This window comes from Phyllobates terribilis, unplaced genomic scaffold (genome assembly GCF_046119375.1).
Source record: "Phyllobates terribilis strain yellow unplaced genomic scaffold, ASM4611937v1 Scaffold_3__8_contigs__length_932513732, whole genome shotgun sequence".
Classification (NCBI taxonomy): Eukaryota; Metazoa; Chordata; class Amphibia; order Anura; family Dendrobatidae; genus Phyllobates; species Phyllobates terribilis.
Window position 1 is genome coordinate 625,755,839 of NW_027362763.1, and position 26,484 is coordinate 625,782,322.

Genomic DNA, 26,484 nt, shown 5'->3' on the forward strand with positions numbered 1-26,484 from the left:
AGGACTAAGGTGGGTCCGTTCGCAAGGAACAGGCAGCCCGCTACATTGTAGGGATTCAGCTTAGTCTTACTGTAGGGAAAGCTTTCCCCTTCTTTCCTTAGTACTTGTTGCAGATCATAACATATATCCATCATGGCTCCACCCCTCCATATATCCCTTGTCCTGGCGTCATTCCACCCATATGTGCATCCTGGCCCCCATCTCATTTATCTCTTCTGGCCCTCATCCCATGCCGCATCCACACATAGAAAGAAAAATATTCCACTTACCATCCTGCACTCCCGGCACCGTGCGGTGCCCTAGTCTTATATCCGGCCCGCTCTTGTTAAAATGGCTGCTGCCAACCTAACAGAGGCCAACGTGAGTGCGCCTGTCACAGCCGGCGCATGACAGTGACGTCATACGCCGGCGACGTCAGACGCACAATCGTCAACTTTATCGAGACGTGTGACGGGGCGAATCAGGTAATGAACACAGCGTACGCGTGCCCCTGCATATACTCTGCCTGCGCTTTTACAATTGTTTTATTTATTCTTCTTCCCCCTCTCTTGTCCACAGCAAGGGCCCACTGCGAATTTCCCCGATACCCCACCAGGCCAGTCCGACCCTGCCCCTATGTGGGGCCATTATACTGTATGGAGGAATATGTGGGGACCATTATTCTGTAGTGAGGACTAAGTGGCGCCCATTATTCTGTATGGAGGACTTTATGGAACTTTGTCCAAGTTTTAGGTAGATAGTGACTTTCAGTTAACACTTAATAATGATATGCCGAACAAATACTGTTGTTTTCAGGTGGCATAATATAGGTATTGAAGTTTCTGTAATTTTGTTAGATTTTTCTCCTGCACACCATTGTTGTTTGTACCTTTATATTGTAATCCAAGAAATCAGAAGATGCCATGTAGCAACATTAAATAAAGAAATTTCATAGCAGTTTCAAAATATTTTATTTGGCTTTTGGAAATCTTTTATTAAGCATAACAACTAGCTCTTCATAGACTAAAGCCCAGCAAAGCCCATGTAGCCATTCTTTTCCAATTTAGAAGGATATTTCAAGAAATAAGCTGCTTTAGTGTCATCAAGAACATTTTGTAAAATCAAAATTTGGCAGGGAGAAGAACCGAGCAGTTGGCAAGTTAAATGAAAGTTGATAAATTGTTTCCTTCTTCATGATTTCAGGCAGATATTTTATTAGAAGGTAAGTGCCACAGCATGCCATTGAACAACCAAATGTCACAAGTCCTGCATTTATAACCTATATAAAAAAAATATACATATTGTCAGTATATTAATTCCACTACTATTTTTTAAGAATGTTATTATTGTACTATTATGTAATTCATAAGTATTATTTGTTTTTGTTTTACACATGTGATGAGGGTCGTCGGACTGTGCTGTCTGGGGCCCACAGGAGGAATTGATCCTAGGGGCCCACCCTACATTTATATGCAAATACCTGTTATCCGTTACCCCTGTTATTGTGGAGCATCGACTGTAAATCACAGGAGGCTCCTACACATCTACTGTGCACCGCTATAACTGGGATGTACAATTACAGAAGTTTACATTACAGGGGTTCTTTGATGAAAACAAATTATCACCAAATCACAGGTTAGATAGGAGATATCTTATTGATCGGTGTAATCTGACCATTGAAAACCACACCATTCATTAGAATGTGGAACTTTTATACCTGACAGGGCACTTTTATCCCCATTTTAAAATGCTGCGGCAGATGGGACGTCTGACCGCAGCCTCATTCATTCTCTTTGGGGCTTCCAGAAAAAAACAGGAACAGCCACTGAGGGAATGAATGGATCAGTGGTCAAGTCGCACATGAGCTCCAGTCTAATGGGGAGAAAAGCTCCACATTCTGCAGATAGGTGCAGGTCCCAGCATTCAGACCCCCACTAATCAATAACTTATCCTTAGGTCACGTTCACACGTTCAGTATTTTACATCACTTATTTGTAAGCCAAAACCAGGAGTGGGACAATCAGAGGAATAGTATAATATAAACACGCCTCCACTTCTGCATTTAATCACTCACTCCTGGTTTAGGCTTCCAAATACTGATGTAAAGTACTGACCAAATACTGAACATGTGAACGTGGCCTTAAGATAGGTGATTACTTGTTTTCACTAGAGAACCTCTCTAAGTGCATATTTGCTACTGTGTAATAGACACAGGACAGGGAGGGGTTAAACGTCAAAGCAATTAACCTCTATTGGAAATAACGAATCTTCCTCTTATTGATATCAGAGAGAACAAATGGCCGCCATACACAACACAATCCACTATACCAAGACCAATACCACCACATACAAGGGACACATACCGTCACACCATGACCAGATCACATATTACCACCACATAGTAACCAAATAATACCACAAACAAGGGACAAATACCACCACACTGTGACCAGACCACATATTAGCATCACATAGTGACCGAATAATACCACATACAAGGAACAAATACCGCCACACCATGACCAGACTACATATTACCACCACCTAGTGAACGAATAATACCACATACAAGGAACAAATACCGCCATACCATGACCAGACCACGTTACCATTACATAGTCAACGAATAATACTACAATAAGGATCATGAATAAAAACCACAAAACTAATAACACAAATATTACCACTGGTAATATTATACACAGAACCTTTGTATATAGTGTCAGTGTACAGGTGATACAGGGATCACCAGTGACATTATACACAGGAGCTCTGTTTACATTGTATAGTGTGCATTTACATGTAATACACAGACTCAATAGCTCAGTGATCAATAGCTGATCACTTCTAGAGCACATTCCACACTTATTCCCTGATTTCTAAACTACACCAGATGAAGAAAAAAGAAACATAGTGCTGCCCTGTACAGTAACAGGACCCCCCTTTTGTTACTCCCCCATGGAGAACAATAATCTCAAAAGTAAATTATATTACAGCAGTAATGTTCCCTACAGTAATTATGTCCCCACTTGCCACCATAAACTAATACCTCATCCTGGCCCTCATACTGTAATTGTCACCCATCTTGGCCCCCTTTAATTAATATTGTCTCCCATCCAAGGCTCCCATGTATCTGCCCCCCCTCCATCCTGGGCCTGTATGTATCTCCCCCCCACCCATCCTAGGCCTGTACGTTTCACCCCCCATCATGGGCCCCCATGTATCATCCTCTTCCCCCCCCTCCATCATGGGTCCCTATGTGTGATCAACTCTTTCACCCCCCCTCCATCAAGGGCCCCTATGTGTAATCCACTCTCTAGCCCCCCCCCTCCATCATTGGCCCCTATGTGTGATCCGATCTTCCCCCCTCCATCATGGGCCCCTATGTGTCACCCCCTCCCATCATGGGCCCTTATGTGTCATATTCCCCCCTCCCTCTCCATCATGGGCCCCTATGTGTCATATCCCCCCCCTCCATCATGGGCCCCAGGGTGTGTCATATCCCCCCCTCCATCATAGGCCCCTGTGTGTCATATCCTGTCCCCTCCATCATGGGCCTCTATGTGCCATCTGCCCCCACATTCTTATAGGGGAAAAAAAACCTTCTTACCTTCCTGCGCTCCCCCGGCAGCGTCCTCTGCAGCTTCATAACGGCGTGGTCTGCAACAGGGCCGCCGATCCATCAGAGGCTGAGCTCTGTCAGCAGCCGGCCGGCCTGAGGGCATCTCCACATCGCTGCTATGTGCTGCGCACTGACGTCAGCGCCTGGCACATAGCAGTGATGCTCAATGCCCGCCGGCCTATCAGAGGCCGAACGCTGATGCGCGTGGCTTTAATTGACCGGCGACCTTTGAACGTCACTGTTATGTGCCGTCTGTACGCAGCGCATAGCAGAGAGCAGACGGTCCCAGCAGCAGCGGCAGCAGCCATCAAGAGGCGCAGTGGCCTCTGATGGGCCCGTGGTCAGAAAGATCACGGAAAGGTTACCGGTGGACGGGTCCCACTATATCCGTCTTGGGGGCCCACCGGGGGATCTCCTGGTGTCCCGGTGGGCCAGTCCGATGCTACATGTGATTACTTTGTCTGACAGCTAAAACTAGATAAAAATGGGAGAAGTTGACTCAATCTTTGCATTGTGCATACTGCCCTAACGGCCTGGTGCAGAGTGCCCTAATCCAGCCTCTTCTATACTGGGAATTTTTTTAGGGGGAAAAAACATGAGGAGAGCATCAAATAGGGGACATGGTCATGGTGTTGCTGGTGTAGCTGCTCCGGGGAGAGGACGTGGTCGATCTGTGCCTGTTACGTGCCCAGGTGAAACACCTTCCTCAGGTGCATGCAGGCGACAAGGCGTTCTGCGTCATTTCATCCCTCCGAGTATCGCTGAATGAATGGTGAGGCCAGAAAATATTTAGGTGGTGTTATATTGGATGGCTGAGAGTGCCTCTAGTTCCTTTGCATTGTCTTCCCCTCAGTCTCCTGTAGAAAGAGCAGAGTTGGCACCAAAGGACCATGGACATCTTTCTTTCAACTTTACCCCATTGCAAATCAGCCAAGCAGTCTGAGCCCCAAGTCATGCAGCAGTCTCTTCTGCTTTTTGATTACTCTGCTGGCTGAGGTTTTGTTGCCTATCTACCTGGCCGAGACTGAGTGCGCTGATGCCCAACCACTTGTTATGTTGGAGAATGGGCTAGTGCACAAGGTAAGTGGACCACCGCAGCACATCTCAGAGGAAGACAAAATACAGGTGCCAACTGCTGAGTCTTCTGGCAAGAAGGGGGAAAGGTGAGGAGTGGGTGGAAGATGATACAGGGGATGATGAGGTCTTAGCCCCTAAATGGAGCAAAGGCCATCCTAGTGACATGTGCAGTTTGGAGGAAGAGGAGGTGGTCACTCTGCCCCAGCGGCACAGCAAAAGAGGGAACAGGGTGCAAAAGCACAGCAGACAATCTCTAGCCAGTACATCGGCTGCTACTGCAATGAGCACACGCAAGCAAGCTCAAAGGAGCTACCTGGCGTGGCATCTCTTCAGGCAATGTGCTGACAACAAGCCACAGGTGGTTTGCACAATGTGCCGTAAGAGCCTGAAGCGAGGCATAAATCTTCTGAACCTGAGCACCACCTGCATGATAAGGCATCTGAATTTCCAGCATGAGGTGCAGTGGAGTACACACGTTAAAAAGCATGACAGGTCTGAGACTCCTCCTACTCCCTCTTCTGCTGCAGTCTTGGGCTCTTCCTCCCACTCATGATCAACAGGGCCATCTGCCTACCCGCAAAGAGAGGATGTGACAGCACTTTCACCACCCCCAGCAGTGTCACCAAGCATCTCTACACCATCCCATGGGAATGTTCAGCTCTCCATCCCCCAAACCCTTAAGAGAAAGAGGAACTACACCCCAACCCATCCAAGAGCACTGGTCCTAAATGACAGCATTTCAAAATTCCTGGCCTTTGAAATGCTGCCATTCCGGCTGGTGGAAATGGAAAGTTTAATAAAACTGATGGCAGTGGCTGTCCCACAGTACGTTGTTCCCAGCTTCCACTACTTTTCCAAGCGGGTTATCCCTGCCCTACACACACATGTTGCGGACCAAATCAGGTGTGCACTGTGCAATGCCATCAGCGGCAAGGTCCACATAACCACCGATACATGGACCAGTAAGCACGGGCATGGACGTTACATCTCCCTAACTGCCCACTAGGTAAATGTAGTGGCGGCTGGGCCAGAGGTAGAAAGTGTACTAGCGCATGTCCTACCACCACCGAGGATTGCTGGACGTCTAGGTTGCCTCCTCCTCTACTTTTTCTACCGTCTCCTCATCCGGTCACAGTAAGACCTGCACCACTAACTTCAGCATAGCCAGGGGAAAATGAGAGCAGGCTGTTCTGAAACTCATCTGTTTGGGGGACAAATCCCACACTACGCAGGAGCTATTGACAAGGATCAAACAGCAGATAGATGAGTGGTTGGTGACGGTGAACCACAAGCCCGGCCTGGTGGTGTGCAATAACAGGTGAAATCTCATAGCAGCTCTGGACCTAGCCGGTTAGATGCACATCCTTGCCTGGCGCATGTGCTGAATTTGGTGGTGCAGAGCTTCCTTAAAAATTACCCACATATGTCAGAGCTGCTGCTGAAAGTGGGGGCAGTGTGTGCATGCTTTCGGCATTCTCACGCTGCTACTGCTCGCCTGTCTGCACTGCAGTGTCACTTCTGCCTACCCGATCGCCACCTCATATGCGACGTAACCACAAGGTGGATATACTGAAGAGACTGTGCAAGCAGCATCAGACAATAGTGGAGTTTCAGTTGCAGGGTGCACGGCGGGTGAGTAACTCTGCAGAACACCACCAATTCAACTTCATCAACAATGAGTGGGCCTTGAGCTGCTTCGAATTCCCCCAGATGGCTAGCACTAATGATGCCATCAAGAGTGTTACTATACCATTTTTATGCCTGCTTGAAAAAACGCTTCAGGCAATGATGGATGAGGTTGTGGCATAGGAGAAAGAGAAGCAGGAGTAACGGGAACCATTCACATCATTGTCAGGCCTGTTGTCCACACGTGGCTCAGAGGGTGGGCTCCTATAACAACAGCGGTCAGGTATACAACTGTCCAACTAGGGAATAGTTTTGGAAGTTGAGGAGAAGGAGGAATTGTGCCCACAGCAGGGTGGCACTCAGAGAAGATCACAGGCATCACTGGAGGGAGCATGGCTGGGGGAATACAGAGGACACAGACCACACCTCTCACCGAGGATAGTTTGTCGTTGGCACACGTGCCAATACATGCTGCTGTGCCTGCGCAACGACTGCCGAGTTGCCCAGATTGTTACCACTGCTGATTACTGGGTGGCCAACTTACTGGATTCCCACTACAAGGACAACATACCATCCCTACTGCTGTCTCTGGAGTGGGATCGCAAAATGCGTGAATACAAGCGCATGCTGGTAGAGGCACTACTGATGGCATTCCCACATGACAGCGGGGGCTCAGTTTAAGAACAAGGCAGAGGAGGAGGAGGAAGTCACCAACACAGCTGGGGCACCAGAACCACTTCAGAAGGCAGGCTTAGCATGGTCGAAATGTGGGAAAAATTCCTCAGCAAGACACAACATCTGGCATTACCATCTGATATGGTCCGTATTAGACGGAGGTAGCGTTTCAACAACATGGTGAAAGAGTACATGTCCACACGTACAAAGTAAAGGGTCTGCCCCATTTAATTTCTGGATCTCCAAATTGGACACAGCCTGAGCTTGCACCTTACGCCTTGGAGGTGCTGGCCTGCCTTTTGGCAAGTGTACTGTCAGAACATGTGTTTAGCACGCATCATAGGCAGGCGCAACATGGGAAAGCTAACATTCATTAAAATGAACGAGGTGTGGATCACACAGGACTTGTCCATACCGTTAGCTGACCAGACAACTATACTAACCGCAGTCAGCCATTCTTATACTCTATTTACCATTTGTTTAATTTTGGGGCCTCCCCAAATTAAAAAACATAACAAAACAAAAAGCAAAAACAACAACAAAAAAAAAGTGTTGGCCACTTCTTCCTCCACCTCTTCCACCTACACCGCTACGTCCACTTACACTTGGATCTCCACCTCCTGATCCAAGACTATTGTTATTTTTTTTATTTTATGTTATTTCCAGCAATTTCACAAAAAAACAAAAAAACAAAACCACAAACAAGAGTTGGCTACCTCCTCCTTTGCCTCTCCCACTTACTCCGCCAAGGCCATCTCCACCTTCTCATCCACGTGGACCTCGACCTCCTGGTTCAAGATTATTATTTTTTTTCTGTTTTCTGTTATTATAAATCATTTCGCTAAACAAAACAAAAAAGCCCCCACAAAAACAGTGTTGGCTACCTCCTCCGCCTCTTCCAACTACACCGACACATCCACCTCCTCCATTTGGACCTGCGCCTCCTGGTTCAAGATTATTATTTATTTTTATTCTGTGTTATTTTAAGTCATTTCCCCATCCACATTTGTTTTCAGAGCAATTGTCCTGCTCTTACTCCCATTTTGCCTACTTTTGAAACCCCCTTACCCTTACTACCCACATTTTACAGCACAAAAGTTTGGGCCCCCATGGCTTCTATTGGCTGTGAGCTGATCTTATTATGGGAAGGGCCTAATAACCAGGGAGCTTCCTAACCTATTATTTGCTCACAGATGTCTGCTTTGCCTTTACTTGTTAGTAAAAATGGAAGGGGGGAATTCCCCCCCAAAAATATTTTTAATAACCAGCTAAGTCAAAGCAGACAGCCATTAATAGACTGGGAAGATCCATTGATAGGCTGGGAAGATCCCTTCCCACCCTTATAAAACCAGCCCTCAGCTGCTCCTGAAATGGCACATCCAATACATGAGTAATGGGATTGTGGAGTTGATGTCAACAGCTGGCTGACTTCAAGCCCTTTGGATAATGATGAAGAGGCGTCTGTTAGACACCCCCATTACTAACCCGGTATTTAAAAATAAAAAGATACACACAGGAAAAAAAGTTTATTTGAATAAAGGCTTCCCCACACATTCCCTTGTTAACCATTTATTGTTAAAAAATAATCCCAGCAGCTCTGACGTTATCCATTGTGGTTCCTACGAAGTCCAGCGATTCTCTCCTGAAACCTATGGAGCATCATTCTAAGAACGACGCATCATAGGTTACTCGCGGTCATGTCTCACGAGTAGTGTTGAGCCACCCCCGTAGTGTTCGAGTTCGGTTCGGTTCGTCGAACACCCGTGTGTTCGCCGAACTGTTCGTCGAACTGTTCGTCGAACACCTTCGAACACCGTTAAAACCAATGGCAGGCAAACAAAAACATATAGAAACACATAGAAAACACCTTCAAAGGTGTCCAAAAGCTGACAAACTGCTCAGAAGACACAACTAACACATGGAAAAGTGACAAGTACATATAGTCATGCGAAAAGAAAAGAGGTGGAGGAGTAAAAGGAGGGGGAGACACAGATATAGGCATGTCATGCCCTTCTAAAATCCAAAAAGTGAGAAGCCGACACGTTCAGTCCGCTCCTGCCCGTGCCACCTCCGCGTCGCCGGGTTTGTGCCAGAGCCGCGGTGAACCCTGACGGCCAGCCCCCCTCTCCCAATACTGGTGCCTGTCCGCTGGTGGGTCGAGCGAGCCCCCCTGTGGTGGAGGCGGCTCTAAGCTTTTTAATTTAAATTGTCTCTCTAATTTGAATGAATACACTTTAAATCCATTTACAAGGATCTATTGGAGGGCAAGTCTCATGCCAGCAGCCGCATAATTCCAGCTCCAGTAGCGTCCACTAAAGCTGCTGCAGTTAAAAAGCTTTTATAAGGATCGAGCTCGGCTGTCCACCGCAAGGCATCCTACTGCCAGTCCCAGCCCCTATGCCTTGGGGTGCCTCCTGATGCTCTTCACTGAGTATCCCGTGGTCCCGAAGCATTTCCTTTGAAAAAATTAAGTGTCCAAACTACAGGTGGTGTAGCTTGCTTAACAGCCAGGATAATCCGCTGACTAGCAGACACTGCTACTAGGCACAAAGTATTTCCTGGGCTAGATGCAGTTAAAAATTTGTAATTAGATACTCTCGTTGGATGCTGAGAAAGCATTCCATAGAGTGTCCTGGCACGCCATATATGATTCTCTTAAAAAGCTTGGGGTAGGGGTCTAGGGGACCCTTTTATAGCCAAAATCACGGCCCTGTATCGCAATACGTCACCTAGGCTGAAGATAAATGGAACTGTAGCACCCTGAGGGCTCGGTTGCTACAGAGGTATTGCACCTCACCCAGAGGTGTGATATCTCACTCTCAGGTAAGGATGTAGTGTGGATCAGGACCCGACACCTGCATGCATTACACCACATTGCCGTGGGGCAGGGCGACCAATATGCCCCTGAGATGGGCACGACAGTCCCTGTCCCTGGCTGGAGTGGGGGGAGGGAACACTGAGGAAGGGGAACCCTGTAGTGCAGGAGCAGGGAGGAAGCAGTTCCTGGGTGCATTGAGAAGGGAGTATAAAAGGTGGGCACCATCTTAGTTCAGTGCAGAGAAGTCTGAGCAGAAGTGGCAGGGAGCAGGGGCTCTGCATGAGCTCTGCTCCGGAGGCGGGCCTAGTAACAGAGGCCCAGGCCTGGAAGAGGGAGAAGGAAGGAAGAGGAGCGGAGAAGGCTCCAGGAACGAGGAACGAAGGGATCCCAGGGGTGCGGACGGGCGAGTCGCCACCGCACGCCTGAATCCACCTGCGTGGAGGGGTCAGGCCAAAGGGGGAGACCGGTCCCCGAAACTAGTGGAGGCAGGAAACGACCCTCAGCTAGAAACAGGAGGCTGTGACATTTTATGTGGCGCAGCCCCTCGCTACACCCGCTAGGAAGGCACCACATAGGGTCAGGGAAACTGGCGCCAAGTTTACCAAGAGGAGGCCCGAGGCAGCCGGACAGAAGGGTTGGTAAGAAAGGCCAGACAAAGGACACACAAAGGGGGTCCTGTGAAGCGCTCTAAAGTTATCTGGGAGTTGTCTGAGCCCCTCACCTGGTGAGCACAGTACGACGTGGGCAGCCGTTACCTGCAGACGTGGTCTGGATAATAAGAACTGTGAGTAAAGGCCCTGGACTGCATCACTGACTCCGTGTCGTTACTGCTGCTGCCCTGCACCATCACCCCCATCCTCCGCATACACTGCCCTGAGGCTATACTCCTCCCGTGGGGAGTTATGCTACGCTCTGCTGCACCCACAACACCAGCCTCAGCGGTCTGCCCTGGAGCGGCGGTTCACTCTGACCGCAATCCACGGGTGGCGTAGTCGGACATTTAAACATCAAAACCACATAAATAGTTCCGCCACTGGTTTGACCGCCCTGAGCCACGGAACCGGGTCGCCGCCACGGAGACTACAACCACCAGCATCCACCAAAAAGGGTCCGGCTCCGGGTGTCCCAAGGCCCAGGGGGCGCGTCAGAACATTTTCATCACCTTTCACAATCACCAATGGGACAAGGCAGGGATGTTCTCTGTCCCCTCTCTTATACATCCTAGTGACGGAGCACCTGCTCTCATCAATTCGCCATAACCCCAATATTAGGTGGATTGAGGTGGGAGGCACCGAGTACAAGTGCTCTCTATTTGCTGATGATGTCCTAGTATATATCACTCAATCACATATATCCATCCATGCTGTTATGGCTGAAATAGATCACTTTGTTACATGGTCAAATTTTAAAATCAATGCAGCGAAGTCTGAGGCCCTCGATGTCTCCCTCCCCAAATCCATATAGGATTCCATCCAGTCCAACTTTCCCTTTGCCTGGCCCTCACAGGGTATCAAATACTTAGGAATTCCTATTCATAGAGACCTCTCCCATCTATGTTATCTTAATTTTGGGCCCTTTATTGAACAACTCCATACAGACCACGGTTGGCAAGTTAGAACTGTAAGATTCACTACGTGAACCACTGGTGTTTTGTGGAAAAGCACATGTACACTGTGTTCCAAATTATTATGCAAAAAGTGTTTAGGAGTGATAAGGGAAGAATTTGTTTGTTTGTCAGTTAAACTCATTGATGGTGATGTGTGTCAGGGCTCTTTATATCACTGTAAGCAATTGCAGACACCTGTGCTAATTAGTTTGGCAGGTGTGTCCAATGAAAGGCAAGACTACTTAAGAAGGCTGTCTCACATTATTAAGCAGCCTACATTTTCTGCCAAAATGGGAAAGAAAAAGGATGTGTCGGCTGCTGAGAAGCAACAAATTGTGGAGTGTTTAGGTCAAGGCATGACTACAATCAACATTGTGCGATGATCAGGATGAAGTGTCTTGGCAATCAAGAAGTATGTAGCTGATTCACAGTACACACGTGTGCGTGCTGATAAGGGCAAATTGAGGACTCTTTCCTACAGGCAATTACGTCAGGTTGAAAGAGCAGCGGCAAAAAAGCCTTGTCATAGCAGCAGACAAGTTTTTGAAGCTGCTGGTGCCTCCAACGTCCCCCGAACAACAAGATGCAGGGTCCTTCAGAGGTTTGCAGCTGTGCATACGCCATCCTGTCGACCTCCTCTATCCACTTCACACAAGCAGAAACGGCTCCAGTGGGCCAAACATTACATGAAGACTGATTTCAAAACTGTTTTGTTCACGGATGAGTGCCGTGCAGCGCTCGATGGTCCAGATGGATGGAGTGGAGGATGGCTGGTTGATGGACACCCCACGCAAACACGGCTACAGCGCCAACAAGGAGGAGGTGGAGTAATGTTTTGGGCTGGAATCATGGGGAGAGAGATTGTCGGCCCCTTTAGGATCCCTGAAGGCGCTAAAGATGAACTCCATAATGTATGTGGATTTTCTCAAACAGCACTTCCTGCCATGGTTCAAGAAGAAGAACCGTGTATTTCACAGCAAGATCATTTTTTTGCATGATAATGCACCATCTCATGCTGCACATAAAACATCTGCATCTCTGGCTGATATGGGCATAAAAGGGGACAAACTTATGGTGTGACCCCCATGCTCCCCTGACCTCTACCCCATTCAGAACCTTTGGAGCATCATTAAAAGGAGTGTCTATGATGGCGGGAGGCAGTTCACATCTAAGCAACAGCTCTGGGAGGGTATTCTGTCCTCATGCAAAACAATTGAAGCAGAAACCATCCAAAACCTGACAAATTCAATGGACGAGAGAGTTCAGAAGCTCCTTTCGAACAAGGGGTCCTATGTGAAAATGTAACATCACCTAGAATAAAGTTTTGAGTTGAAAACTGTTTGATTTCAGTTTCTAACAACCTGCTAATGCTTATAATTTCAAAAATGACCATTTTTTTGGTCTTTATTAAAATGAAAAGGTTGATCGAAAAGTTTGGGGGATCTAAGAGTGTGGCAACCCAGTAGTCATGATTACTTCGAATTCTGACAATATGAGGGTCATGCTGCAGGTAGTGCAGCAAGAAGGCACTTATGTGTCTTGCGCATCTCGGAGCCCCAAAATTATTTTCCGGGCTAGATGCAGCTAAAAATTATTATTAATTTTAAATCTGGTGAAGCTTTAGTATAGATGGCCTAATAGGATCAGTGCTGCACACTGCTACAAAGCCCAAATTATTTTCCAGTCAAGATACAGATAAACATGATTAGTAATTTTAAATCTGGTGGAGCTTATTATAGATGGCCTAATAGAATCAGTGCTGCACACTGCTACAAAGCCCAAATTATTTTCCAGCCAAGATACAGATAAACATGATTAGTAATTTGAAAGCTTAAAACGGTTGGTAGGGTGATTTTAACCAATCATCAAGCTTTTACTCTCCCCAGGATGACACAGGGGTAGAAAAGTCGTTTCGGATCCATGATTTGTTCATCTTTATGAACGTGAGTCTGTCTACATTATCAGTGGAGAGCCGCGTGCGCTTATCTGTCAGCACACCACCAGCAGCGCTGAACACACGTTCAGACAGAACGCTGGCTGCGGGGCATGACAAGATCTCCAAGGCGTAAGTGGCTAGCTCCGGCCATTTATCCAGATTGGAAGCCCAAAAAGAGCAAGGGTCCAGTGACACAGTCATGGCTTCAATGTTTACTTGGAGATACTCCTGTACCATTGTCTCTAGGCGTTGACTATGTGTCAGACTTCTTGTCTCCTGTGGCCTTGCAAAGGATGGGCTAAAAAAGTGGTGAAATGATTCCGCAAAATTGATGTTACCAGCAGATACTGTGGTTCTGTTACGGTTTGAGTGCTGAACACTTGACGGTCCCACGGTTGGCAATTTGGAACTGTGAGATTCACTACGTGCACCACTGGTATTTTGTGGAAAAGCACATGTAAGATTCTGCAACAGTCTCTGCTGATAATCCTGCATGCGTGCATCCCTTTCTATGGCAGGAATAATTTCTGCAAATTTACTTTTGTACCGGGGATCTAACAGTGTGGCAACCCAGTAGTCAGGATTATTTCTAATTCTCACAATTCGAGGGTCATGTTGCAGGTAGTGCAGCAAGAAGGCACTCATGTGTGTTGCGCATCCAGGAGCACCAAGTCCCTGTTGTGTTGGTGGCGAGGTAACAATCATGCTTCCTTCCTCTGTCCTCTCCCCCCAACCTCGCACAACAGAAATGTGATCAAGGTCTCCCTCATCTGATGAGTCTTCCATCAGTTCGTCCTCCACTTCTTCCTGGGCTCCTGCACCTTCCTCATTAGTTTGGCTGCTACCATGCGCCCTGGTAAAACCATCTCCCCCACCCTCACATGCCTGCCGCCTTGGTGCTGCCGACCGTCTGGACCTTGCAGATGTTAGCCCTTCCGCATACAACTCCTCCTCCTCTACTTCCTCCACCTCCTCTTGTGCCACCACCTGACTCCGAATTCTGTTTAACATGTGCTCCAGCATGTAAATCACCGGAATAGTCATGCTGATAATGGCATCGTCAGCACTAAACATCTTCGTCGCCATTTCAAAACTGTGCAGAAGGGTGCATAGGTCCCTGATCTGAGACCACTCCTCCAGCGTGATTTGCCCCACCTCTGGATCTCGTTGGCCCAGGCTATACGTCAGAACGTATTGCACCAGGGCTTGTCGGTGCTGCCACAGTCGCTGCAACATGTGCAGAGTTGAATTCCACCGGGTAGGCACATCGCATTTTAGCCGGTGAAGTGGCAGGCCCAACGACTTCTGTAGAGATGTAAGTCGCTGAGCTGCGGGATGCGAACGGCGGAAGTGAGCACACAGCGACCGTGCCCTCTGCAGAAGGCCATCTAGTCTGGGATAGTGGGCTAAAAATTGCTGGACAACCAGGTTCAACACGTGAGCCATACAAGGCACGTGTGTGACATTGCCCCGGCGAAGGGCCGCACCCAGGTTTGCAGCATTGTCGCACACGGCCTTCCCTGGTTTCAGGTCCAGTGGAGACAACCATTCATGAAATTGGTTCTCCAGAGCTGACCACAACTCCTCAGCTGTGTGACTCACATTTCCCAGACATTTCAATGTAAAAACCGCCTGATGACGTTGAGCCCTACTGCCAGCACAGTAAGGAGGTGTGCAGGATCCCTTCTGCGCAGTTAGAAAGCTTGTGGCATGACCAGACAGGCTTTGGGTGCAGGTGGAAGAACGAGAGGAGGTTGAGGAGGCAGAAGCAGTGGAGGAACTTTGACATAAAGAGGATTGACGCACAACTCGTGGGGACGGCAAGACTTGGACAGCAGCCCCTTGTCCTGCTGTCACCATAGTTACCCAGTGCCCAGTCAGCGACATGTAACGCCCCTGTCCATGCCTACTCGTCCAAGTGTCTGTGGTGAAATGCACCCTGTCACACACAGAGTTTCTCAAAGAAGCGGTGATGTTGTGTGTGACATGCTGGTGGAGCGCAGGCACACCTTTCTTTGAGAAGTAGTGCCGACTGGGCATCTGGTACTGGGGCACTGCGACGGACATAAGGTCTCGAAAATCCTCTGTGTCCACCAGGCGGAAAGGCAGCATTTCTGTAGCCAAGAGCTTGCAGATGGTGAAATTCAACCTGTTAGCTTTCTCATGGCTAGGAGGAAATGGTCTTTTACTTGTCCACATCTGAGGGACCGAGGGCTGGCTATTGTGCTAAGACGGGGTTGATAAGGGTGTCCCCGGCAAACTGCCAGTCTGTGAGGAAGATGCAGGCGGACATGTTAGGTTGCCTTGATCCAAAGGTGGTGCTATCGATGTCGGACAGCGCTCAACACCAGCTGGTGTTACCACCTCCAAAGAAAATGATGACCTGCCAATCACGCTGGCTGTTGCGGGTAAAGAGGTGGCAGGTCTGCGCCCCAAAACAGGTGTGACTGCTGTCCCCCCAGTCACAGAGGATGAAGAGGCCGCGGATGCACAAGATATGGCAGACGGTGGTTGGCCCGGCCGGCTAGGCCGCATTATAGCACACTGAGCTTCCCACTGCAACTTATGCTTCATGTCCATGTGCCGGTTCATGCATGAAGTACTCAAACTATGTATTTTTTGGCCTCTACTTAGCTTTTGCTGACAAATGTTACAGATAACACGAGTTGGGTCATCTTTATCGATCTGAAAAAATGCCCAGGCTATGCAAGGCTTAGCACCCATGCGACCTGAAGAGCCACCACGACTTGTGGTGAGAGGCAGAGTTGTGTTTGCGGATGCAATTGTTGACATGCTTCCAGTACTACGTCTCTGTCCAGGAAGGCGCAACCTGACCTCGTCGTCACTAGCATCTTCCTCCACCTCCTCTGCTGACCTCATCTCTTGGCTGACTGTGGGTTGACAGTAAGTGGGATCTCCAACCTCATCATCATCACCCTGTGCGTTATCACACCCGTCGTCCTCAGAGCCAACCTGTTCCTGCCCTGACAAAAAACTAAAGTTGTCGCTCCAATCAGGTATTTGAGTCTTATCATCGTCTTCCTCATTGTCTCCACCAACAGGAGTTACAGATTGGGAATGAGGGTCTACATTATGGTCAGAACCTTCTGCGTCTGGTCCTGGATCCGACTCATAAAGATTCTGGGCATCAGTGCAGATCATTTCCTCGTCTGGATTCACAGAAGCGCTGGAGTCGACCTCTGATTCCCAGGCTATAGTATGAGTAAACAGCTCTGCAGACTCAACCATCTGTTCTACCTCATACTCAGATGGGCAGCTGGAGATTTGGGAGCTGTGAGGAAGCAAGTGCGATTGGGGTGACACCTTTGAGGACTGGAGTATTTGTGATGTTGAAGTTGATGTGGAGGAGAGCCCACTTAAAGGAGCACTTGATATCCGTTGAAGCACCTGCTGTTTTTGTGCCTCATCTGGAATTTGTAGCGATTGGCGTGGCCGTAAGAAAGGGATCTTATCACATTGTCCGCTAAAAGAAGTAGACATTTTAGTTTGGCTGGAAGATGGTCTTTCTTCTGCAGATGTTACTGTTGCTTTAACACCTACCCCACGGACACAACCTTTTTTCCCCTTCCCAACACGCCTATTCCCCTTTCCACCAGCAGCAGGCCTTTTTCCACTCATTTTGGTGGTTAACTAATTCACAACTCTGGAGTTGTTTGCACAAAAAAACAATGGATGGGAACCGAGCAGAGCTGAGTGGCCAAACTGTGGTATTAGGCCAAAACTATTGGCTGGGTTAGATGCAGAAAAAAATTATATTCAATTTGCAACCTGATGGAGGTCAGTATAGATGGACTAATAGAACAAGTCCCACACACAGCTAGAAGCCCAAATATTTTTTCAGAGGTAGATGCAGAAATTTTTTTTATTCAGTTTGCAACCTGATGGAGGTCTGTATAGATGGATTAATAGAACAAGTCCCACACACAGCTACAAGCCTAATATTTTTTCAGAGGTAGATGCAGAAAAAAAATATATTCAGTTTGCAACCTGATGGAGGTCAGTATAGATGGACTAATAGAGAAAGTCCCACACACTGCTAGAAGGCCAAATATTTTTTCAGAGCTAGATGCAGACAAAAAATTATTTTGAATTTGCAACCTGATGGAGGTCAGTATAGGTGGACTAATAGAACAAGTCCCACACACTGCTAGAAGGCCAAATATTTTTTCAGAGCTAGATGCAGAAAAAAATTATATTCAGTTTGCAACCTGATGGAGGTCAGTATAGATGGACTAATACAACAAGTCCCACACACAGCTAGAAGCCCAATATTTTTTCAGAGGTAGATGCAGAAAAAAATATATTCAGTTTGCAACCTGATGGAGGTCAGTATAGATGGAGTAATAGAACAAGTCCCACACACAGCTAGAAGCCCAAATATTTTTTCAGAGGTAGATGCAGATAAAAATTATTTTTAATTTGCAACCTGATGGAGGTCAGTATAGATGGACTAATAGAGAAAGTCCCACACACTGCTAGAAGGCCAAATATTTTTTCAGAGCTAGATGCAGATAAAAATTATATTCAATTTGCAACCTGATGGAGGTCAGTATTGATGGACTAATAGAGAAAGTCCCACACACTGCTAGAAGGCCAAATATTTTTTCAGAGCTAGATGCAGATAAAAATTATATTCAATTTGCAACCTGATGGAGGTCAGTATAGATGGACTAATAGAACAAGTCCCACACACAGCTAGAAGCCCAAATATTTTTTTAGAGTTACTGTAGATGCAGATAAAAATTATTTTTAATTTGCAACCTGATGGAGGTCAGTATAGATGGACTAATAGAGAAAGTCCCACACACTGCTAGAAGGCCAAATATTTTTTCAGAGCTAGATGCAGAAAAAAATATATTCAGTTTGCAACCTGATGGAGGTCTGTATAGATGGATTAATAGAACAAGTCCCACACACAGCTAGAAGCCCAATATTTTTTCAGAGGTAGATGCAGAAAAAAATATATTCAGTTTGCAACCTGATGGAGGTCAGTATAGATGGACTAATACAACAAGTCCCACACACAGCTAGAAGCCCAATATTTTTTCAGAGGTAGATGCAGAAAAAAATATATTCAGTTTGCAACCTGATGGAGGTCTGTATAGATGGATTAATAGAACAAGTCCCACACACAGCTAGAAGCCCAATATTTTTTCAGAGGTAGATGCAGAAAAAAGTATATTCAGTTTGCAACCTGATGGAGGTCAGTATAGATGGACTAATACAACAAGTCCCACACACAGCTAGAAGCCCAATATTTTTTCAGAGCTAGATGCAGAAAAAAATTATATTCAATTTGCAACCTGATGGAGGTTAGTATAGATGGACTAATAGAATGATGCTATGCCCAAAAGATTTTACTTCACTAGGTGCAGTAAAAAAATTGGTATTCTATACACAGGTGGTATATTTTGCAACACAGATAGGCTACTCCACTGACTAACACACTCTGCAATAGGCCAAAAAGGATTAGCTTTGCTAGATTCAGCCAAATGCTGTGAAAAAAACTTGCACAGCACTGGCACAGACCTGCCTGGCAAAAACTGATAGGAACTGATGTAACCTAGTCCTGAAAAGGACTCCAATTACAATTAGTCTTTACTCCCACAATCTATCTATTTAAGAGCACAGACCTGCCTGATAAAAGTCGTAGGAAATGCTGTAACCTAGTCCTTAAAAGGACTGCAATCACAACTATTCCCTACTCCCAAGCTATCTGTAGATTTGTGCGAAAATTGGCTTGAAATTAACAAGGTATAGCGCACACAGCAACAGCGGTGCCGTCTAACACGCAGCTGCAGCAGTGAGAAAATGGTGGCGACGGGGAAAATGGCTTGGTCTTGTAGGGCAAGGACATGTGACATACACTGCCAATGACACATGCCCTTGCTTGTGTGAAAAAAAGCACTTCGCTCCGTGTGTGTGTAGCACCCTGAGGATTCGGCTGCTACAGGAGTATTGCACCTCAACCCAGAGGTGTGATATTCCACTCCCGGGCAAGGATGGAGTGTGGATCTGAGCTCGGTAGGCTGCATGCACTACACACATCCCATTTCCGGGGAACAGGCCGACGGTACTCCCACTTAGAAATGTGCAGGTACGACCGAGTCTGTTCCTGGCTGGAGTGGGAGGGGGGTGGTACATCCCATGTAGTGTAGGGGCAGATAGGGGGAGCAGCCTGGGTAAAGTTAGGAGCTCATTGGGTGCTGGTCACCTGAGCTCACACATAGAGGGTGTATATAAGGTGGGCACCAACTAAGATCAGGGTCAGATGCAGAGGATCAGATGCAGAGTGGATCAGCTGCAGAGAACAAGTCAGGAGAGGAGAGAAGAAAGACCAAGACCCAGAGTGAGAGAGGAGAAAAGAGAGAGACCCAGAGCACAGAAGAGAAGGACTCTGAGATCCCAACTAAAAGCACCGGGTGAAGAGTCGGCATCAGGGTACCGGAACCCAAGCTGGTGGGGGTAAAAACATTCCCCAGCCAGAGACCGGAGACCGTGGGCAGCGTCTGCCACGGTCACCCATCACATCCACCCCGAAGGCACACCACATGAAGGGTCAGGGAACCCAGGGCCAAGGGTGTCCCAACAGAAGGCCCGAGGGAGCTGGACCTAGGTGGATTACTGGTGGGGACGGCCAGAGAACGGGACAGAAAGAGAGCTCAGGGCCACGCTCCGGACTTGTTTGGGGGTTGGCTGGATCCAGGACCTGGTGGACGCAGCACGGCTCGGGTGGTCACTAGCAGCTGGAGTGACCAGTACAACATCTGCAGTAAGTAAACACCCTTAACTGCACAACCCGACTCTGTCTTCACTGCCGTCTGCACTACACCACCACAACCCCCATCCTCTGCGCCTGTCCCCCCCTGAGGCTATACCCCACCCGTTGGGGGTTATACCATCACAAGCTGCACCTACACCATCAGCCTCAGCGGACCCTGCTGCAGCGGCGGCCATAGTGACCGCAATACAACGGGTGGCGTAGTCGACAATAAAGAACTTATAACATCTGTAGGACTGCCACATAACACTGAGCTTGACGCCCTGGGCACGGGCCGGGTCACAGCCGCTCGGAGACTACAACCCTCCCCATCTGATCCGGTGCCGGGTATTCCCCTCAAAAAGGAATATGTCCCAGGGGGCGCGTCAACTTTGGCGTAGTCGGCAGGATTACGTGCCCGCAACACCCGGGTACTGCGTGCCTGAAGAAAAGTGCAAGTTTACCTCAGAAAGAAGTCTCCCGCCGGTTCCGGAGGGTCCACGCCATCGGACCCCATCACAGGTCGTTTCCCGCCGATTGTCCGCCATTTCCAGCTTGTTCCCGCCATCTGCAGAGTTTCCCGCCACTGGGCGACGCTTCCCGCCAAATCCGAAGATTTCCCGCCTTGGAAGAGCAGCGGACGCCATTATGGGCGTGCCAAAGGAGGGAAATAGGCCGCCTCCCATCGTGGGCCAGGACAGAAAATGGCGCCAAAAGTGGAAACCACCCCCACCAACAGAGACTGTGATGCTAGAGGTGTCTGTCAGCGTGAAAGAACCGCCCCTGGAGCTGACAGTCACCCAGTGGCCCCGGGACCGCCCTCGAAGGGGGAGGAGACGAAAGAAGAGAACAAAGATGGGTGTCGCTTGGAGCAGTCTGGAGCGAGCGCACCCGGAGGCAGGAAGCCTGGAGAAGAGTAGCAGAGAAGCTCACCCGGAGATGTCCAGAGAGCAGAGCAGCACCGGCCCGCTGGCCAGGAGCCTGCTGGAAGAAGAGCAGAGCAGCACCGACCCGTTGGTCAGGAGCCTGCTGGACACCACGACCCCACTAGGCCTAGTGGAGGTCCTTGCACAGCTCCCCCGAGACCGGGAGTGTGCGCAGACTGCCCTGGAGGGCCTCGCACGGAGGATGGCCCGGGTACAGCGCGAGATATTGGCGGAATGGAGCCGGGAGATGGCCCAGCAAGCTGAAACCAAGACGCAAGCTGAAACCAACACCCGGAGCACGCCAGCCGAGATGAGGAAGGAGACCGCCTCTGAGGATGGCGCGGGAGGACCAAAGGCCGGAGACGGCGCCGAGGAGGGAGCCGAACGCATGGAGGCAGGTAAAGGGGACGCCTATACCCCAAGCCGTGACACCGCTTACCTGCCCCAGCTCCCCGTCGCAGAGCCCGAAAGTCCCCCTGCTGTGCCCGAAAACGCCATGTCACCGACGCAGACTAGGCCCCAACCGGAAGCCGCCGCCGCGACCCCTGTGACGTCACACGCCTCGACCCCGAGCGTGACCAAGCAGGAAGTACCACCAGCCTGGTCGCAGGGCCTAGAATTCCCGGGCGCCGCATCACCAACAGCGCCCCCTACCTCCGCGGAGCCTCCGGCCTGGCCGCAAGGCCAGGTAGCCCAGGGCGCCGCCGTCCTAACGGTGCCCTTCACCTTCCAGGTGCCCCAGGCCTGGCCGCAAGGCCTGGGCAACCCGGGCGCCACCACCACCGCGCCCGCACCCGTAAAACCAAGGGTGCCGCGTCTGGGAGAGGACTTGTTTGCCCAGCACACGTGGCCGGACGGGCAGCCTTTCATCTGGCCCCAGAAGTATTATGAACTGGAGCACCAGAGGAGGGTTGGGGCCATGTGTGCACCCCTGATTCCGGCTCCGAAGCCCGTAATAAGGATCTCGCCCCCGCTAGCGGAAGCACAGTTTGAGTGGGACCCCACCGGAGAAGATCTAATGGGGTTCACCCAGGAAACCAGGGCGGCTGCAGCGGAGCGTGCTGAGTGCTGCCGCCAACAGCTCGAGGAGTTTGCGAGGGAGCGGAGAGAGAGGCGGGTCCGGGAACAGCAAGCTCAAGTGAGGAGCGCGGAGCAGAAGAGCCGGACCAGGAGGGACCCCCGTGCAGCGCATTGTCCCCGCACCATCGGGACGGTGATAAAGTTCAACCAGCAGCACGGGTGGGGCTTCATTAGAGACAACAACACCCCCGGCGACGTCTTTGTCACGCGCAGAGACGTGGAGTCCCATCTGCCGGAGGGGCACAGAGGTCGTGACCTCTACATCGGAGACGAGGTCACCTTCACCCGGCACAAGTGTGCCAAAGGACCTTACGCCCTCCACGTACACCGCCTGACGGAGGAGGAGTTGCGGTGCGAGGAGGAGGAGCAAGAGGACCCGGACGGGTCTGAAGTTACCACCAGCAAAAAGCAAAGAGCAGGAGGAAGACGCCGTTGAGTGCGGCAGAGCAGAAGCTGTAGATAGTTACCCAATCGGGGTATAAAGAAACTGAAACTGTTGATACTTATATATAGTCCCCGTTGGGACCAGCTGAGTGAACTGTTTACCCGTTAACCCCTTAATCCCACAGGCTGAGGACTGTGAGCAGCCATTCCCTTCCCTCTACCTGGCCGAGGACTGAGAGCGGCCAACTTCCCCTGTATATAGTTGCGCGTCCTAAAGCGCCCCCTACCGGTTTTATAGTAAAACCAGTTTTTCTAAGAGACTGTCGCACTTTTCCCGGACACACGTTGCACAGTGTCCGGAGGAGGAACCTGAAACAAGAGACGACGAGAATGTTTATATGAAAAGTTTTATATATATAATGTTTTATATGTTTTATTATGTTTATATGAAAATTTTGTATGTTTTGGTGTTTTTGTCTTTACAGCCCGAGGACGTGCTGTGATTTACCAGGGGGGAATGTAGCACCCTGAGGATTCGGCTGCTACAGGAGTATTGCACCTCAACCCAGAGGTGTGATATTCCACTCCCGGGCAAGGATGGAGTGTGGATCTGAGCTCGGTAGGCTGCATGCACTACACACATCCCATTTCCGGGGAACAGGCCGACGGTACTCCCACTTAGAAATGTGCAGGTACGACCGAGTCTGTTCCTGGCTGGAGTGGGAGGGGGGTGGTACATCCCATGTAGTGTAGGGGCAGATAGGGGGGAGCAGCCTGGGTAAAGTTAGGAGCTCATTGGGTGCTGGTCACCTGAGCTCACACATAGAGGGTGTATATAAGGTGGGCACCAACTAAGATCAGGGTCAGATGCAGAGGATCAGATGCAGAGTGGATCAGCTGCAGAGAACAAGTCAGGAGAGGAGAGAAGAAAGACCAAGACCCAGAGTGAGAGAGGAGAAAAGAGAGAGACCCAGAGCACAGAAGAGAAGGACTCTGAGATCCCAACTAAAAGCACCGGGTGAAGAGTCGGCATCAGGGTACCGGAACCCAAGCTGGTGGGGGTAAAAACATTCCCCAGCCAGAGACCGGAGACCGTGGGCAGCGTCTGCCACGGTCACCCATCACATCCACCCCGAAGGCACACCACATGAAGGGTCAGGGAACCCAGGGCCAAGGGTGTCCCAACAGAAGGCCCGAGGGAGCTGGACCTAGGTGGATTACTGGTGGGGACGGCCAGAGAACGGGACAGAAAGAGAGCTCAGGGCCACGCTCCGGACTTGTTTGGGGGTTGGCTGGATCCAGGACCTGGTGGACGCAGCACGGCTCGGGTGGTCACTAGCAGCTGGAGTGACCAGTACAACATCTGCAGTAAGTAAACACCCTTAACTGCACAACCCGACTCTGTCTTCACTGCCGTCTGCACTACACCACCACAACCCCCATCCTCTGCGCCTGTCCCCCCCTGAGGCTATACCCCACCCGTTGGGGGTTATACCATCACAAGCTGCACCTACACCATCAGCCTCAGCGGACCCTGCTGCAGCGGCGGCCATAGTGACCGCAATACAACGGGTGGCGTAGTCGACAATAAAGAACTTATAACATCTGTAGGACTGCCACATAACACTGAGCTTGACGCCCTGGGCACGGGCCGGGTCACAGCCGCTCGGAGACTACAACCCTCCCCATCTGATCCGGTGCCGGGTATTCCCCTCAAAAAGGAATATGTCCCAGGGGGCGCGTCATGTGCGCTGCTGATAGGCTGACAGATTGCACCTCCCCACTGTAAATGCGGGAAAGAGAAAAAAAAAATGGAGATCTTCATTGTTCCTGTAGAGATCCATCCCCTGCCCCTCCCCCCACCCCGCTGTACACTCAAACTGCGTATTAACATTAATTTTCTCATTACTGAGAAAAAATCCAGTTATGATTTTGGTGCACGAACAGTTATCGAACATAACCTCGAACAGCCGAATTTTTCTCAAATTGTTCGTGTTCGCCGAACGGCTCGAACACCACCCAAAACAGCTCGAATTTGAGATTGGCGAACAGTTCGAGTAGAACAACGCTCATCTCTACTCACGAGTGATGACGTTAGCAACATTATCGCCCGTAAGACATGACCAGGAGTGTCCTATGGAGCCTCATTCTCGAATGTGTGGGGAGTCTTTATTCAAATAAACTTTTTTTCCTGTGTGTGTGTGTGTCTTTTTATTTTTACATATGGGGATTGTAATGGGTATGTCTGATAGATGCCTCTCCATAACTAACCCCTGGGCTCAATGCTAGCTGACATTACACATCTGACATCAAACCCAAAAACTATTACCCCAATTGCCAACGCACCACTGCAATTGGGAAGAGTCGAGGCTAAGTGCCAGAATTGGCACTAATGGACTCGCCATTTCTGGGGTGACTGAGGGCTAGTCTTATTAGGCTGGAAAGGTGCCAATATCCATGGACCTTCCCAGCCTATTAATATCAGCCCCCAGCTGTCTGCTTTACCTTAGCTGGTTATTAAAAATTCGGGGACCCACAGCATTTTTTTTGTCTCCTCATTTTTAATAATCAGCAAAGGCAAAGCAGACAGCTGGGGACTAATTGTAATAGACTGGGAAGATCCATGGATATTAGACCTTTTCCCACCATAAAAAGACCAGCTAACAGTCGTCTGCTTTCCCTTGGCTGGTTATTAAAGTAGAGGGGACCCTATGTCGTTTTTCTCATTTATTTATTTACCAGTATAGTAAACTACACATTCAAGGCACTCTTCCACTCCTTCACTTGAACCTCCACCTCGTGGTTCAAGATTATTATTTTTTATATTTTTTTTTTCTATGTCATTTTAAGTAATTTCCCTAACCACATTTGCTTCCAGGGCAATTGTCCTGCTCTTACACTCATTTTGCTTCCTTTTGCAGCCCCCTAGTCCTTAGTATGACCATTTTACAACCATTTTACAGCACCAAAGTTTGGGTCCCCATTGGCTTCGATGGGGTTTGGCGTCCAGTTCTTGTTCCCGAACCGAACTTTGAACTAAAGTTCGGCCGAACCCGAACATCCACTTTCTTCCCTACTTGATTTGCATATTAAATTTCCCAGAGGAGCATTGCATGGCGAATAACCCTCCGTACCTTGACGTGCCAGATCTGGTGTGTCACTCTCCATAAGGAGAAACTTACCCCTTAGACATCAGTCCAGAGCCTCTCACCTAGCCAAATCAGTTCTCATACTTTGCACTGACGAGGGCCAACAGCCCGAAACACTGTGTCTGCAAATTGAGATTCTGATTTGTGCACGACTCGTTAAAGGGTTGATTGTGACTTGTAGGATTGCTACTTCCAATAGGTGGCGCTATAGAGTACAAGTCCTCTTTTTCTCTGAAGAGGCAATTTGCATACTTGAGAACCAAAATTGTTAAATAATGTAAATAAATCTCAAGGTTACAAGTCCATCTCCAGAAATCTTGATGTTTCTTTGTCAATGGTACGCAACATATTCATGAAGTTTACAACCCATGACATTAGAGCTAATCTCCCTGGACGTAGACAGCAGAGAAAAAAAATTATAAAAGGTTGCAATGCAGGATAGTCCGGATGGTGTATAATCAACCCCAGTCAAGTTCCAAAGAAATTCAAGCTGCCCTGCAGTCACAGAGTGCATCAGTGTCAGGGTGAACTATCCATCATCATTTGAATTAAATGAAACACTATGGCAGGAGATGCAGGAGGACCCCACTGCTGACACAGAGACAAAAAAGCTAGACTGCAGTGTCACGGACGGACAAGGGGATGTCCAGCGGACGGCAGAATGCACACATACAAGGGGATGATATAGGGGCACGAAAGCCCTAATGGGCTTGACCCATCTCACCTCTATTCTCCGGTAGCCCCTTAGCTACCTCTACCGGAGAGGAGAGAGAGGGGTAGGTTTCACCAAAACGGCAGAAATAGTAGTACCCAGGCATCTGTTCT

The 26,484-nt window shown here is 49.0% G+C and overlaps 1 protein-coding gene across 3 annotated transcripts in view; it reads right to left on the bottom strand.

The window, feature by feature from the left end:
• Positions 1-939: 939 nt before the first annotated feature.
• The window catches only part of KMO (kynurenine 3-monooxygenase), a 1,041,428-nt gene continuing 1,015,883 nt past the window's right edge, over positions 940-26,484 (bottom strand). For all 3 annotated transcript variants that reach the window (XM_073673271.1, XM_073673270.1, XM_073673272.1), the window contains one exon: positions 940-1,258. In XM_073673271.1, coding sequence (XP_073529372.1) covers positions 1,082-1,258 — 177 coding nt within the window. In that variant the 3' untranslated portion in view covers positions 940-1,081. The remainder of the gene's footprint in view (positions 1,259-26,484) is intronic.